At 41.7% G+C, this 18,121-nt stretch overlaps 2 protein-coding genes across 2 annotated transcripts in view; one reads left to right on the plus strand and one right to left on the minus strand.

Annotated features, from left to right (window-relative positions):
• The window catches only part of T265_11789 (hypothetical protein), a gene marked incomplete at both ends in the record, with an annotated part of 57,067 nt that extends 40,451 nt beyond the window's left edge, over positions 1 to 16,616 (minus strand). Inside the window, 3 exons of the mRNA XM_009178550.1 lie at positions 9,058 to 9,101; positions 10,716 to 10,760; positions 16,529 to 16,616. Coding sequence (XP_009176814.1) covers positions 9,058 to 9,101; positions 10,716 to 10,760; positions 16,529 to 16,616 — 177 coding nt within the window. The remainder of the gene's footprint in view (positions 1 to 9,057; positions 9,102 to 10,715; positions 10,761 to 16,528) is intronic.
• T265_11792 (hypothetical protein) overlaps positions 1 to 18,121 on the plus strand; it is a gene marked incomplete at both ends in the record, with an annotated part of 33,702 nt that overhangs the window by 6,480 nt on the left and 9,101 nt on the right. Inside the window, one exon of the mRNA XM_009178552.1 lies at positions 16,660 to 16,895. Within this exon, the coding sequence (XP_009176816.1) occupies positions 16,660 to 16,895 (236 nt within the window). The remainder of the gene's footprint in view (positions 1 to 16,659; positions 16,896 to 18,121) is intronic.

The following is an 18,121-nucleotide window of genomic DNA, read 5'->3' on the forward strand; positions in this document are numbered from 1 at the left end:
TATCTTATATTGTATTTTATTACATCATATCATATGATATTGTATTATACTATGGTTTATGAATTAATTTTGGCCAATGACAATGTAAGCAATCATGTCACATGTTTTCGCCATGAGAATCTTTGGAGGCGCCGAGTTACAAAGCTTTCAGAAACGCACTCTGGAACTCGGAGCGACCTAAATCCGGTCACCTATTTAATGCCACTCCAAATAAATTTGGGGCGATTTGCTAAAAATCTGTCTGCTGAAATTTATTCCCCAAGCTGTCAGATGGACTTGGACAAACTACTTGTTCATAAGATTGAATGAATTCAATTTTAACAGACAAAATACATGGACAACATGACGACAACCCCCACATTTGACCTGAAAATATAAGATACAGGACTCAGAGATCCTCCATTCATTAGAAACCGATGAGCACCTATTGCAAAATAGCAGTTGTTCCATTTCATTTGCAGTGATTTAAAATCGGTGACGGACCAGCCGTGCGCCTGTTGCTCACACAATGAACAGACTGTCAGTTACTTTGATACATCTAAACTCTCAACCGGATTTTTTCTTAAATATTTATCAGGACTGTTCCTCGCAGTCAATTTGCTTGCGGTCTACGAAGGAATTTCCTCATTTTAGCCTACGTTGATGAATCAGCGGGGACTAGCGACAGTGAATTATGGAGCTGTGAGCCGTCACAAATCGTCGCCTCATTGGCTCAGGCGTTTCAAATTTCACAAAATATATGGTAAGTCCAGGAAAGGTGTCCGCAATTTACGAAAGAAACTCACCAATCAGTTTTGCTTGAATTCGGAAAAAAATAAAAAAGGCTATTGGCGGTGACTCATGGGTGAATGTCATTCAGAATTCCGTAACTAGAGAAAAGAATGACTGAGTCAACAATGCCAGTTTTAGTCAATTTGGAACAGTGTATTCAACTGATTTTATCTCACCAATTATTGATTAATTATAAATTAATTAACATTAATTAATTAATTAAGAATCAACAATTATTGAATTTAATTAATGTTACTTTTCCCACCCAGAACTAAATTTCAAGAAAAACAACTTAAAAGATCGTCGCGGTGGCCACCTAAAATGGACCGGAGAGGATTTTGTACAAAATTGTCCGTCCGAAAATATTGGAATACTACCATTTTCCACAGGTAGACGCTTTTGGCTAATAGTGGTATCCAGCAAATTGAGGCGACATATTGTCTTGATAACACTCTGAAGAACAGTAACATTTCTGAGTGTTATCTGTTTCAATTATGAAGGATTATCTATCTTTCGACATACAAACTTTATGCGCCAACAAACCAATACAAATTACATCCTGAATTCGTTAGTGAATACAAGTAAACGTTTCGTCAGGAGCGCTGAGCTCTCTAAAACTGCATACGGTTGTATAAAGATAAGCTGTCGCTTGGACAAACTTCTCGCAAGGTGACTGTCTTTCGACATGCAAGATGTGCGCCTTCATTTAAGAAATTTCAGAAGAAATGAGTAGATCAATGTGATAAACAGTGAATGAGTTTACGCGAGGCCTTCAAACGAAAAACAACCAGTGAGTGTTTAAGCCCCGTTCTCTAAGCGCAATTTGGTTGGTAGATAAAGTTCGGGGAACTATCGTGAACAAATACAGAAAGGTGTTTTACGGTAGAAAATATGTACCAATGAGGTGGAGTGCTAGACGATAATAGATTAGAGGGATTTCACCGTGCGAACCCGACACAGTCTGTCACAAACAACGGTTTGTGTGGAGAAGTGCTCGTAACCGTTTGTTTATGGTGCAACGTTCTTGCATAAATTGCACCTATCGATGAACTCACCTTTGGCAATAGCTAAGATGAATCATTGGAAAAGTGGCAGTGTTGAATGGATAATGAATAAATGAATAAATGATAGTCATAAATAATTTAATTGGGTTAAGATAATTTCTCTGCGATGTGCGCAGGCTATATTAACGCACAACGGCTGTGTGACATAACCAGCTAAAGAAAATCATGAACGAAGCAGCCTCATTTGTCGTGAGCAACAGAATGCGGGTAAATGAGTGTTCCCTGCACTGCCAACGGAGGTGCTTAAAGATTTTGTACTATGGATGGCGTCATATTCCGTTACACTGATTTCAGTCTCGTTGCCTACACCCACGTTTTCCACCTTGGGGAACTTCCGTCATTTTCTCACATCCAGTTTCAAAATGACCGCCTCATTTCTCATAAGCTTTGTTGGAAGTTCTTTCCAGTCGTTTAAGCTACCCCATGAACTTGTTCGCCTCAAGTCCGCGGACAATTTTTCCTTCTTAAAATGCCCTTTTTATCCTCGGACCGCTGAAGCGTGCCGCAGGACATTGAATTCATTGTACATTCTTATAGGCAGAGTGTGGAATGGTCACTAGATTCACATCCCCACAACAAAGAGCGCAACACTCTCAAACCATTTCTAAGCTTTGATGAATTTTGTTTACTAAAGTAAACTCGTGGCACCTATTTATGCTACCATGTAAATCGCAAACGCTGTGTCGAACTGAACGTTCCTTAAGAAGCACTCACCCAAATCCGCTAGAGTAATGAGAAGAAAGATTAATTTGAAATAACCACGGTCCTTTGGCGGTTTAATTGTCAGCTCGAGAATGCCAGTAGACAGCTGCTAAGGTAATAAAAATTGCAGATATTGAGATCCAACCACAGCGGAAGTCTTTCAGTGTGCTACAACTTTTTTCTATTTGAACAGATGCGTACATAACATACCACGATCAAACGTGATAAAGAGTACATCTCAGAGTGTACCCACCAAATTTATAAGTTAGCTTGTGTGGGGGATCAAATCCAAATTGCATGCAAACACTTATTTCGCTAGCCAAAATTTACTACTTACAGCGGTCAACTGCATACGATAATTTTAACAGGTCTCTGATTCTGCCGTCAGGAGCACCTTGCGCCTTGTGCAGTGCAATGTAACTAAGCCATTGTCTAGGGAAAACAATTTAATAAATATTCTTCGAGTCAAAGTAATACAACATCTTACCGTTAATATCTGTTATTTCAAAAATTGTGGACGGCATAAATAGAATGCTGTTGATTTCACCGCGACATATATACTGTCATCTTGGTAAAAACCTATACTTGGTTGGGCGACAGATGGAGTGTGCCATTTAAACAACATAATGTGCGAAACCTATGCCCCTATTAATAAATGCAAACGTCCTGGCTGTTCGCAAGGCCATTTACAAGCGGATATCAGATCAGTCGGTTGAAGTGTGCCGAATAATATGGGATGTCGGAATTGTTTAATTGAGAATTGTCCCGAGCGACAAATTTAATTTGTTGAAATGACAATGCTAGCCAAACTTTACTACTTAGGGCGGTCAACTGCATACGATAATTTTAATAGGTCTCTCATTCTGTCGTGAGGAGCACCCTGCGCCTTGTGCAGTGCAATGTAACAAAGCCATTGTCTAGGGAAAACAATTTAATAAATATTCTTCGAGTCAAAGTAATACAGCATCTTACCGTTAATATCTGTTATTTCAAAAATTGTGGACGGCATAAATAGAATGCTGTTGATTTCACCGCGACATATATACTGTCATCTTGGTAAAAACCTATACTTGGTTGGGCGACAGATGGAGTGTGCCATTTAAACAACATAATGTGCGAAACCTATGCCCCTATTAATAAATGCAAACGTCCTGGCTGTTCGCAAGGCCATTTACAAGCGGATATCAGATCAGTCGGTTGAAGTGTGCCGAATAATATGGGATGTCGGAATTGTTTAATTGAGAATTGTCCCGAGCGACAAATTTAATTTGTTGAAATGACAATTAATTCACAAATTGTTCATGTGGGTAAAATATTTATAATAGTAATTTGATGAGCCCTAAATTTTGTCCCGTGGGAGCATAGACGTTTTTGTAGACGCGTGAATGCGATTTGTTCATCTGCATCAAATTACAGGCAAAGAGTGATAGATTTTGGTGCAAAAATTAAATTTTCGTAACCTTTACGAACCATAAATTATGTTGAAGGATTCTTATAACGATGGTGTACTTGGCACTAGATGAGTCGCAGTTTTCGGTCGCCCATTATAGTTGAGTATAACCCGTTACAGTCAGCTAGTGCGTCATAAAACATGGAAGAAACCTGTGGTGAATGTTATCAAAATATACTTACTGGCTACAAAGTAGGGCTTCGCTAAAGGACTTGTTATATTCTTTGAATCTATCTTTGCTGTCTCGTAGAAAAACCACAAAATGAAATGTATATATTAACTTTTTATAGCGAAAATTATGAGGCTAACCTGTAATTCCTGCGGTGAGATGGAAATTTGAATGAATAAGCGGGCATTAGGTTTTTGCTAATAAAAAATCAAATACAATACCCAAACTGTGGCTGCAAACTTTTGAAGCGCATAACGGAAAATGTTTCCCTTAGCGGTGATGCTGATGCCAATTTCAGAATTCTTGCATGTTACCGCATTGTAATCAGGGATGCGAGTAGTTCAGTTGCGTTGAACAGTTATCAAATAAAACACTGCGTAGTTTTAAAATGCCACTCAGGAAAATCAGTGGACAATTTTCAATTTATAATTTTGGGAAATTTAATAAAACATTTAATGCTAAATTTCGCAGATAATAACAATAACGAATAGATTGCTGCTCAAATCCGTTTAAATTATATGTGTAATAAAATTAACCAATATCCGTCAGTGATAAAAACAAATCACGTAATCAATCGATTAGTCGCTTTACGTCTTGCCATTATTTTTAGGTATGCGGTCTACATAATCGACATTATTTCCACTGGATTTCGTTTATCCGTGTTTGAGGATTGATGCACTCTCACCAGTTAGTTTTCTGCACGAGTGGCTGAATGTTTGAAAAATTGACTTTACTTTGGAATGACGACGTTGATTAGATTTATGAAGGTATATAGGTGTCCAAAAAAAGCTTTATGTGATCGGCCTACGCCGGATTCTGTGCACATGTTTTTAGAATTTTTCGATGTACAAAACTTCCGTTATATCACTCAGTCCGCCGTGCCAGCCATCCGATGTATGGGCCAATATTCGAATAAACTTGATTATTCTGTGTACCTTCCCGGTAACACGCGTCCATGTTTCTTGTTTTGGGATAAACTGGTTAAGTCAAACATAGAAGCAGTAATCTTTTCGAGATGCGTTCTTCTCACTTGATTTCCGGAAGCTTAAAGTTTCGAATCCACAATGTAACTTCCTCAGTCTTGTCTCTTAATTTACTCACTGTGCTAGGTTCCCTGACCTACTTGTCGTTATCAAACCAGTACGCGCAGGACTGTCCATGTGAATGCAAGTCATGCCAGTGGTAAAAGTACCATGTGCAGTTTGGCAAAGTAGCATGACCGATCCAGATATGTTTAATGACTCTAACCAAAAGACCAGCGACCAACATATGCAAATTTTGCTGATGGGGGAAGAAAGCTGTAAATAAATCACTATCACTGTCTTCCGCTCACAAACAGCCAGCTGGACTGCCAAGAAAGAGCAACTCGCTGGATATCTTCGTGGAAATCCGAAGTAGGCCACTAAGCTCCAAACCAATAAAGGCGTTCTTGAAATTATCGGCCAGCTAGGACTGAGGATCCGGAAAACAGTATTCGGGCTTGAGCATGATTTATTGCTAGAAATATTGAACCTTGAATGTTAAATTATTATGAAAGTTAAACGATATTTCAAGCACTCCGTGAAGTTGGCTAGATAGGGTAGAAGAGTAAATAACATTTAAAACTCGAGGACTAAATTAAGGCAAAATATAATAACCAGAAAACAGAATGTTCCTATCTGGAGGAATTATCGGTTATACTTGATCTTCCTCGCTAAACATGTACGAAGAAAACCCGGTTTCGGGCCCCAGAGTGAGTGTAGTAGAGTTGACAGTTGGCTATGAGCTAAATACCACATGACGTATTCCAGAAATAATCAACGAGAAAGAAGTATGTTGGGAATAATTCTTGAACAAAATATTCAAATATTGTTGGTTGAATATTGATCTTTCTAGAGAAATAACACTACATTTCAGTGGTCAACCATTTAAGGCTTGGCAAAAGCAAGCAAATAAACCTTAAATATATCCCGGATTTTCAGACACAACCAAATTGACACTCTGCGGCGAATCAGCTGTAGTGGTTGGCATTCTCTTCCGTCTTGCTGTGGGCACTTCGTTGCGAAAAAATGCATTTGTTCTACCAAATATTTGCGGTTCGTAATCAATCAAGTTTCTGCACATTCAGGAATTCACGACTTGACAAGATGGCTTTGAAATTGCTGATCATTACACCGAAGCAAGCAGAGATCTATACAAAATCCAGACCTCAAATCTCTTTCAAAGTTATTATCATGTACTAGTCCCTCTGTCTTGCGACCAAATGACTTTTGTCACCAAAAGCGCGGTCGGAAGGATATGCTGGTTCCGGTATTCCAATTTTAGCACTTTATCCTCCTTGAGCGATCACTGTTTGTTGAAGTTGGAATCTCTGTTTCAAAGTTTGTAAAAGGAAGTGCCTTCTTACAGGGCACCTTCGGCCCCGAAAAAAAATTTTGTAGACTGCAAGGTTTTGTGAGTTGCGTCATGCGTATGTGTTTGCGACATCAATAAAAAAACATTTTTGAAGCAGTTACACAATTTATAAATCTTACTCTGACTGCTCCCTAGAATAAACAAATTGGATTCAAAGATGGATTTTTCCGACAATTTAGTGATTTGTTTTTTTCAAAATTTTCCGATCGATTTTCAGAATGCGCTCAATTATTAGGTCACTACTTCGGTACTTTAGTGCGGCTGATTGGGACTAAACGCACTGTGTATCTGATAACTTTAAGTTGGCCTGCCGGCATACCTGAGGTACAGGTTTTGGCTTGAACAACGTTTTTCTACTACATTGGAAGGGCAACTTTGTCATTGGCTGGTAATTTGTAGCACTGCACACAGACACCGTGTGGCACCAAGTGGCACAAATCGGCATAATGCGAATGAAATTTTATACACATCAAGAAGAGAATACGCGGTTGAAAACCCGTTATTTGTAAAATTCATCAACGTTTTCGGAACCAAGTTACTACCCGAACAGTCTAGCCAAATATCATACAATGTGGGGCCCAATGATGTGAGGCACACCACATGGTTAGTCTGTTGAATTTTTCTCGGTTTTCGACCGTCCCCTTGTGGGTCCTATCATGAACTTTATGTCAGTTTTTCCTGCAAGCATCTTATCGGTTTTCATCAGGCGATCACTTTGGTAAACATAAAAGGTGTTATCTTTGATGTCAAAGTTCACAATATTTAGCCAAAAAATCAGCAGCCGAAATTGGAAATGAAGCTCAACATGCTCGAATCAAATCCAAGGGCAACTTGTCACGATTACGAATAACCAAAAACGTTCCCAATTAGAGCGCGACAGATGCACAGGGACCAAGCTTTGTAGGTCACTGTATTCGCCATTTGTGTACTTGTAGCTATGCATTCGGTAACATCTCAAGAAAAGCACGCCAAACAGATGAAAATCGACAATATTTTAAGGATTCAAAACTGTTTAAGAGGCACTCACTTAGATACAGGAAAGCTGCACAAGGAAACATGATTAGTATGATACAGTGATTTTGATCAGGGCGTATTGCTGGGGCATATTTTGAAACAGGTATTCAAGATGGGACAGATTATGAGCGAAGGTGTCAAGCAATGTTTGTCACGAAACAATGAATGCAGCTGCGACCATTACACTGCATGCCGTGTAGCGATGGCAAATCTTCATGAGCATCAGTTCGTCAGAGCTGCTGGTAGATGAAGTTCCGGGATTCGTATTCACGGCCTGTCAGTAGCGAAACCATGAAACACTATCCGAAGAAGTATCACCCAAGCACCGAGTGTATTCAGTCTAGTCATCCAAAAATGCAAATTTCCGTGTACTGCAATTTCCTCGGCAAAAAATTTCTAAACGTTTTCTCTTGCATTGCATTCTGGACCACAGTCTCTTTGGTGCATTCCAATTACCGCAAGCCCGTCTAGAAAGTCGATTGATAGCCTGGTGCGCTTGGCCAAACCACAAAATATCGGTGAAAGTGCACACTGACTGATCTATTTACCGTTGTCGTGTACAGAAGGTCAAAAGTGATAATAAGCACACAGATCGTCTGTCAAGGACGAGTGAAATACAACCAATGACATTTGTCCCAACGATAACGGTTATTCCATTAGCTGTGATATAATCTCATTACATTCGGAGCTGGTTCTTCTAATATGCTGTAAAGCTATTTGGATTTTCCCTTTGACCAATAACATCTGACAGCAAAATGTGCGGTGGGGAAATGGTTTCCGGTTTGTGAGCGATTTTCCGCAGACTAAATTCTGAGTGTCACTTTGTGCAATTGACGAACGCATCACATAGAATTTAGCAAATATCTCAATGCGTGGCACGAGAAAAAATTAGGTTTTCGGTTGCGGGACTGTTTGTCCCGGCGACTTTGGTAATCGCCTAAATAGTCTCAGCGAACACACTTGCAGTTTAAAAGTTTATTTTCACACAGTTCAAAGAATATCCCAGTGAGACATCCAACGTGCACAACGTGTGTGTTTTCGGTCTGATATATCAGATATTTGCGAATGACTCCAAAAAAACGGAACCAGAGCTAGCCTAGGATTGCAGAGCATTGAAGAGAAGGTCCGTTGCCGGGCAAGAATATGACTACAACACCTAGAATATATTTTTGTCCAAGCATGGAAAACCTGAGATTGTCTCGCTCGGGTTCATGGGTTTTTGCAGCTGATAGGTTATTTGTTCGAGGCGAACATTTTTCCAGACAAACTCAGCAGAATTTTCCGGCAGAAAACAATCCGCAAAAGATCCATCTGCTGTTCCTCCATATTGTTAACTAACAGTTATGTTTGGCCGCCGAATTTGCGGCAACATGGAATCACCTGACATAAGATCAAACCAAGGAGTGTGCTAAATTCGTTACTTGTCACCAGGTGTGACGCATGCTAATCCATTTTGAGTGCGTGAAAAGAAAAGCTCCCATCGTTAAACTCACGTTTGGCTTCCAGTCACACCGGGAGAAAATAGAAATATCGGAAACTAAACTACCGAAAACAAAAATGATAAATATTATTGCAATTGCAATAAATACTATGCCGATCTCAGATCCCGTTTCGCACACACGAAATTTCAATAACATATAATGCTGCAATAAAATTATTCGTGGTTTTATGAGCTATTTGCCACAGACAGTAATGTGGCCGTCGATTCGCGCGACTGGGCAAATTAACATGACAGCTCTAGTGAATTGGTTTGCTTGAAGGAAAGTTCTGTGGGGAATAAAGCAGTTTCATTGGTGAACGGAAAACTGCATGTTCCGAAAGGAAACAACCATTGCAGAAATTCATATTAGAGAGGAGTAATCTTGTTTTTTTCATCTTGGCGTATCTCCAGGATGCGACGAATCTCGCACACAGATTGCTCAACTAGATATGATGATCCAATTAGCCTTGGTTTCCGAAACATGATTCCGTAGGCATCACACACGCATAATGCAACATAAAAAATGTACGTTACTGCAGCATCGCATTGTCATTTTTATCTGCAGTCATGGAGAACTAATCCAGAGGATCTGTAGTCTGCTGGACTGCGTCAACAGCAGCTGAGGCGAAGCCAAGCACAGATCGTGTAGGGATATCTGTACACGAAAAGCTGATTGCGAGTTTCACTTGGCAATCGCTGAGACTCCAAGGAGCAGCTCAAGCGTCTCTTTGCCTATCGGACGTAACCAGCAGTAGCATCACACGAGAATTGGGGTGTCTGAAGCATCTGACATTTCTGTTTTTGGTCCAGCTGTGAAGAGTTTGGCCATGATTAACCCAAAATGAATAACAAACTGGCACTTATAGCGGTATCCTTAAGCCAAGCACATTGTGTCAAGACATCATATGCTAAATAACGTGAATAACTGGCGAATATTCAGAGAGACTTCCCATGAATAGCGTGGGAAATTTTCTATTTTGATCAGATTGTTTCCAATTGTTGGCCAAGTGCTGAGTTTTGCTACTGTGAGACTAGTGACAATTCTGAACCCTTGGTGACCACAGTTAATTCATGAAACCTATGATTAGACTGCTCAGCACTCAAAAGTATGACCATGGGCCCTCTGCTGAGAAAAAAATGTTACCTGGCCACACCGGACTATAAAATATGAATTAGGTGGCTAGCGTGTAACTTTCGGTGTGCATCATCACTTCCTGCGAGCATCCCATAGCTGAATAACAGCAGATTCAAACACCTACTCGGAATTGAGAACAGGGGATCGATTGTTGAGTGGAATACCCGTGATTGAATGCAGTATGCATACCAGCCATTAGGCAGGCGACCTTCTTCAACACACATAATTCCACATAGATAAAGTGTATCAAATGTTTCTGGGGATTCGCTTGCTTTGCACTTATGGACCAGGGCTAACTGGTTTAACACATGAAAGCAAAATGCTGCGACCCCACGCAGCCCCCTCCCTTTTGTAGTAACATTCAAATGGATTGGGCGCAACAAATTTTTCAGACTGACCAAGCGACCAAAGACTTGCAGATTGAAGGGTCTCGCTTTAAATTCTAGTGGTGGCACTATCTACGTGGTCAATTGGTTGTGTTTAAATTCATTTGGTTTGACTAACCATTAATTATTTTAAATATGTATGCAACTTACAGGTACTTTGGCTCTGCCCATACACGTCTGCTGGCAACAGGTATACTGAAAGAGAATCAATGCAAGTATTATATTTAATCTGCGAGCCAATCGAAATGTGATGGCAAAGAGAGCGGGAACAGAACTGCACACACTGTTTATAAATTTCGTTGTAGAAAAGGATACTTATGTTCACCTAATGGGAGGCAAATCAACCCAACGATATCCATGTCGCTTCACATTACCTCGCACACTCAACTTACGTCCGAAGATCACCAGAAGAATAGTCGTGCACCGTGGCATGTTTGTCCGTCAAAACCTGCTGACTGTGTGAACAGGTACCCCACGCGTTTTTAAAGAATCACCACCACCTCATCTAGATTCACGATTGGACGAGTGCTTTGTGTCCAATCAGGAATGGCCGTGTTTTCATATGAGAGCGTGCACCAACAGAGAACTAGCCTACGGAGTATGCTAGACAGACCACTGGGCGGCTTCATTCAGCGAAAGCATCTAACGTACTCTGACATAATACAACCACTTTCAGAGTGGGCTCATACATATGTCACCGGAGAGTTATGAAATAACCTAAATTGTGTGAACCACGCAAGGACCTGAGGAGCAATTTATTACTGAACGCATGTTGACACGATTTGTTCAAGCTTCTCTGAAGTAGAGGGAATCAAATTGAATGCCATCGGATTGCCTCGCCAGGTTGAGGGGAACAAGATTCAGATTTTGGGAAAATCCGCATATTCCTTTTTTCAAGAGGTTGTGGCTAAGAAATCTTCATTTGTATCGTAGCGATGTTAAAACATAAACAGAAGAGAGATTTTTCACGTGGTCGTTTAATTTGGGACACCAAGTAAACGGTTGCAATCTATTGTTCAGGGGGTAAAACACATATAAGCACACTGGTTTGAAAAAAAGTGAATGTCCGTCTTCTATTTGAACGCGTCTTCTTTACCATTCCCTGTTAATCGACACAATTCCTCAAGCCAAATCAGAATAAATGTAAAGGCTATCTAAGGGCAGAATGCACAGTGGATGGGAAAGTGTAGTAAAGTATTGTGATCTGGAAACATTGATATCAGTAGTCTTCGATGCATCTGCCCAAACGGTGCAGAAGATTAACCGAGGAAATTAAGGCGAGTTTGAGAAGAGCAAACTGGTCGAAACTCACGAGCAATGGTCAGCAGTACTGCCCGATAATGTGCTGGGCGCACATTACGTTGTCGAACAGAACACGACCATTGACACAAAGCCACCTGAATGCCTTCGTGATACCAGTAAAATAACTCCTAGATTCTACGTTATAAGGCGAGGTCACCGGCGCGTCCAAATAAATTTTGACCGAAATTCTAGCAATCACAGTTCTGGCGCTACACCATTATCTGTATCGTTCCTCAGTTACGTTCAACTAAGATGGGAGCATTGTTCAAAATGATTTGTAAACTGGTTGGGAGGGCAATTAATATCGGGCTGCGAACAAGGTCACTTAAAATGACTAATTCTGACATGCTGCAATCAAACCGACGCGACAAATGGACAGAGTGCCAGTGTGGTCAGGAAGCACTGGTAAAAAATAGCTTCAGAGAACTTAATTTAGCCGGTGAATGTGATCAAACTAGTCATTGTGGAACTGCCCGGCAATGTGAATTCACCTGCGCGACTTGACGAGAACAGTTTGGAAGAAAAGAAATACCCATTAAAACCCAATTCCGCCGGCCATTATCAACCACCTGAGTTGACCAAATCGAAAGGTTATGCATCAAGTGGAATACAGCAGCGCACACCGAGTACAAAAGATTAACTGCAACCAACTAAATAGTGCTGCTATGGAGAAAAAATATGGTCCATTCAAGAGTTAAGTTGATGCTGCCTCGCTTCAGGACGCGCCACAGGATGTGCAGTATTGAGGCGTGGTGTAGAGTTTTCGATAGAATTATGAAATTATCTCACGTACTCAAACAAGTCACCAGCCATGACCTTAGAAAAGATTTTCCTGTGTCCCCGTTATAGCGCATTGTAATCAGGTTAGTTTCACTGCAAAAAAAGTGCAATATAGTGGAGAGTGTGCATGCTCAGCAGCTCAAACACACAGTTCATGCGGCGCGATCTGGTTGGAACTTAGTTGAAAACATATTCGTGTGTGGTTTTGCGAGATACATTTGCTCACTCGGTGAAATTTAAAATTTGAAGAAACTAGTTGGAAATTCATGAAGCTCACACACAGAACCACTCCAGGGCATTTATTAGCATGGCTCCGTCAATCGTTATGTCATTCACGCACATCCCCTATGAAGTACGATTTTTTCACTTTCAGTCACACACGCGTCTGCCTCGTCCAGGCAGATTTACCAAGCGAAATATCTGGACCGCACTCAAGTTCCAGTACTAACTTTACTGGGCAAAATCCCTGAAACTTGGTGACCCGTGTCGGGTGGGCGAAGAATGTCATGCAGCCACGTTGTATGAATCTCATATTGACCACCCACTTTACGCCGGGTAACTCGACCAAAATCACTCTCCTCACATCACATTGGATTACGAGGTCATACCGTTTGTTCAGGCGAGATGGAATGTTAATTGTTCAAGCAATAAAGACAACCATAGGCAGTGGGGCTTCACTTTCCTCCCCACAAGTCAATAATAGCACCACCACAACGTTCGCAATGACTTCACTGCCACTGACACGGACGAATTTGATTCCACCTAATCGGAAGCATCCTCCGTGCTCTCCTATAACATCATACATTCTTCCATTTGTCAACCTCGCCGAAGACCCACATTGCTGCCCAGACGCGTATTTTATCTCAACCTTATTTCTTCACTAATTCATAAGCGCAAACGAAATGCACAGGTTAACGACAGCCTGTCTATGCCAATGGTCATCAGTGAACTAAGCGCAGGGATGTTTCTCCGTTTATATTTGATATTTCTGCGAGCACTCCAAATCCTCTGGGATCTAGTTAACCAGATCGACCTTGAAACAGTCCATTTGGCGCTGAGAGCGGCATTTTCGAAACTCTGCCTCTGTCAGCGGGTGCAATTCACGGCCGAAGCGTTACAGTTTATGATAAGCATATAGCTAGTGCAAACCAGCCAAACACCACACCCCATAAAATAATTGGGAAGAAATAAGGTTGAGATAAAATACGCGTCTGGGCAGCAATGTGGGTCTTCGGCGAGGTTGACAAATGGAAGAATGTATGATGTTATAGGAGAGCACGGAGGATGCTTCCGATTAGGTGGAATCAAATTCGTCCGTGTCAGTGGCAGTGAAGTCATTGCGAACGTTGTGGTGGTGCTATTATTGACTTGTGGGGAGGAAAGTGAAGCCCCACTGCCTATGGTTGTCTTTATTGCTTGAACAATTAACATTCCATCTCGCCTGAACAAACGGTATGACCTCGTAATCCAATGTGATGTGAGGAGAGTGATTTTGGTCGAGTTACCCGGCGTAAAGTGGGTGGTCAATATGAGATTCATACAACGTGGCTGCATGACATTCTTCGCCCACCCGATACGGGTCACCAAGTTTCAGGGATTTTGCCCAGTAAAGTTAGTACTGGAACTTGAGTGCGGTCCAGATATTTCGCTTGGTAAATCTGCCTGGACGAGGCAGACGCGTGTGTGACTGAAAGTGAAAAAATCGTACTTCATAGGGGATGTGCGTGAATGACATAACGATTGACGGAGCCATGCTAATAAATGCCCTGGAGTGGTTCTGTGTGTGAGCTTCATGAATTTCCAACCAGTTTCTTCAAATTTTAAATTTCACCGAGTGAGCAAATGTCTCTCGCAAAACCACACACGAATATGTTTTCAACTAAGTTCCAACCAGATCGCGCCGTATGAACTGTGTGTTTGAGCTGCTGAGCATGCACACTCTCCACTATATTGCACTTTTTTTGCAGTGAAACTAACCTGATTACAATGCGCTATAACGGGGACACAGGAAAATCTTTTCTAAGGTCATGGCTGGTGACTTGTTTGAGTACGTGAGATAATTTCATAATTCTATCGAAAACTCTACACCACCGCTCAATACTGCACATCCTGTGGCGCGTCCTGAAGCGAGGCAGCATCAACTTAACTCTTGAATGGACCATATTTTTTCTCCATAGCAGCACTATTTGGTTGGTAGCTGTTAATCTTCTGTAATCTTGCATGACCCTAAACTTCGCATCCTTTATTTCGCGAGGCGATATTTTTGCCATAGGTGTCCTCGGTTACAGCACTGTTTGTTGTGTCCGACTGATCCTGAGAACTCAGTGAGCACAGCTTTTTTCACACTGGTTGAAGTACTTTTCGACTGCGTCAACTCAGCTTTTTTTCTTCCAAGGCGCACTCATCATGTGCACTTGCGTTTGTTCACTAAGTGAGCAGTTTCAAATTGACCATATAAATCACTACCTCCAACCAAGCTGAACTCCGTGAAATTATTGGTATCAGTAATGCCTGACCACACCGGCACAGCCTCCATTAGTTATGTCATTATGATCACTATGGGTGCACATTAGTCATTTCAAATTATTACGTGCGCACCCCGATATTTGTTACCCTGTCTACTGGTTCTCAAATCATTTTGAACAATGCTCACATCCTTGTTGGACACAACTTAGAAACGATCTAGACAATGGCGCAGCACAAGCATTCCGATTGCCTAGAAGCTTTTACGGAATTTTTACGTGCGCATCGGTCATCTATCCGGATAACCAACACATTCTGAATTTTCTCTAAGTTAGTCGAATTTTCCTCAAAGAAAATTGTGTCAGAAGAATGTTTACATTATTTGTTGCCAAATTTCGAACGCGTTTATCGTTTCACGGCCTGTAATTAAGTGGAGTAGAACAATTGTTTACTGACATATCCAACTACGGCCCCGCAACTGATTATCCATTTATGGATGACTACAACACTGGTAAACTTATTAACCCCACTGACCGTAAACAGGTTGCTCAAAATTAAGAAAAATTCACACGGTGATTGAGAACCCGGTGGCGACCCGAAGACTGGTGATATTGAGTAAACGAGGGCGAAATCGAATGTCTCACGTGAACACACTCCTATCAGTCTTGTCAACAACCACGAAATGCCCCCGTGCAATTTAGCTTCACGGAAAACACGGTTTTGAAGAGTTTGTCACTTGCTGAAATGGTCATGGCGTGTAAGCGCACTATTCTCCTGATTATTTCTAACAGGTTATGCAGCTATATAGTCAGGTAGTGTTGTGAGGCGACATGTGTCGGATAACTGAAATTATCTCTTATTCCCCGACTGGGGGGAACAACCCAGTCCAATAGGCAAAACAAGGACATAGCCGTTGAAATACCAGTTGGATGCGGCAACGTAAAGTATCGGCGAAGGCGATTGTATTCTCGAAGATTCGTGCGTGCACGTCTTCTGTCACCCTGACATCCTGTTTAACCCATCTTCCGAGGCCCCTGTAGCATTCCACGACATAAACTCTCGCGCGTTGAATGACGTCAGGCATGCGCAAAGTTTTATTATGCCAGAAGAGTTATTCCTTTGTGTGTATCTGAGTATAATTGTGTATTCCATTAAGAAAAATCGGAATATACGTAAAAGAATTTGCGAACAGAGTGTGCATCGTATGCGAAAAGCATTGTTTGAATATTTTAATTCAGGTAGAATCTCCCAAACATGGATGCCAATGATCTTGAGCGTATTTACCCAACGGTGCAACAGTTCATCTGCACTCAGGCCCATCCTCGATGTGTGTTCTACCCTTTATCAAGCTTCAGATAAATAGTCTGATATCCTGTTAGGAACAGCCACAAAAAATTGTTGACACAGACCTTGATTACCTGAGCGGGGGTCAGGCTCTGCAACATCGGTGTTGACACCAATGTTTGCCGCCTGTGTTGGTTTCGAGTTTGTCGACTTGATTGGCATGGGTTGGATGGCGTGAGAAATTTGATTTCATTCCATTTTGCAGAATATCACTGGTCTTCAGGTCACCAATCCAACATTTTCAACGCAGGTTCAAATGTCTTGGAGGTCCATCATTGACAGCAGCCCTTCTGGTATTTTGAAGTCAGACAGCAACCGTTCGATTAATGCCAGGACGTCAGCATTGGCGACGCGACTATCACAGTTGGATTTCGAGAGTGACACGACGTCATCTACGGCTCGGTTGAACCAAGTGTTATGGGCTTTCGAGTGGGACAAACAGTTAGTTTCGGGGGCACCAGCAAATCCGCATTGTGTGGTGTGCATTGTGCATTGCGTGAGTCCGAATCTTTGTGGGACCCAGATGGAAAATTGGGCGACCATGTTTGTGTGACTAATTATCTTGACGTGAATTCAAAGTTTGGCTCCCAAGCAATATTTGGATTCATATTATTTGTCACGCTGCTCACACCACCAACAAGGGCCTTGCCGGTTTCCTGGGTGAAGCTTGTGGCATCGATACCAGTTGGTTGGTTGTCCTGTTCAATGGCCAGAATGGCCGGTACACTGAAAGGAAACAGGTTGGTTGCCAAAATCCTAGGTCATCAAATGGACGTCCGATGTAGCTGCACGGCAACAGAATGCGCTAGGACATCGAGACAGCTGCACGAGACACGGTATCACAAAAAGTCCAAACAGCCTTTCAATTAAAATTAATCAACCCTAAAATCACCGAATAGCTTTTACTTTGAGGTGCGCAAATCCAGATATAGCGACGACAAATGAAAACATGCTATGAGGCAGGTAGGAAGGTTATATCATCTAATACGTAGTAAGACCATGAGATATGGGACAATCGAAGAAGTGCGGTCGTTAAATTATTGGTTGGAGGGTTACAATGCAAGAGCATAGTGGTTCTGATCATGGTCTGGTCTTCCGTACGGTCGATGTTGCACAGACGTCATCAAAATCGAATTCAACACCCACTGAAATAGCTGTTCCGTGGTGGAATAAACACACTGAAGTTGAGAAATCTAGACTCTCTAGTACACAATCCACAGCTTGCTTCGTGTAGTGCGATCATGTCGCAGAAATCACGAACAGGCACCGTGCTAGTTTACCATTCCTTATCCCGTTTATCCACCTATCTGACCGTGATCGCGGTGCAGTGTAAAATATTGAGGATACCAATTCTGTCAAGGTGCCGGAATGTCCGAGGCTTCACTAGACAGCTGAATCGGAACAGTGAGTACTTGTGTCAGGCACCCTCACAAAATCGAACTTGCTACACATTCACGCATGCATGAATGAGCCCAGGCTGATCAGATTACTCGAACAAACAGATTTGGTTTCACCATTCCCCGCGAATCTGAATTCATCGGAACAATATGTGCAAGGACGTATTCAGAGAGATGCAAGCAATGATATACTGCGGACACTAAGCGTTGTGACAAACGGTTAGTCTCGAGCACCTTATTTTTTTATTTTGATATTTCTGTTAGTCTCGA

Source organism: Opisthorchis viverrini, assembly GCF_000715545.1.
Source record: "Opisthorchis viverrini unplaced genomic scaffold opera_v5_583, whole genome shotgun sequence".
NCBI lineage: Eukaryota > Metazoa > Platyhelminthes > Trematoda > Opisthorchiida > Opisthorchiidae > Opisthorchis > Opisthorchis viverrini.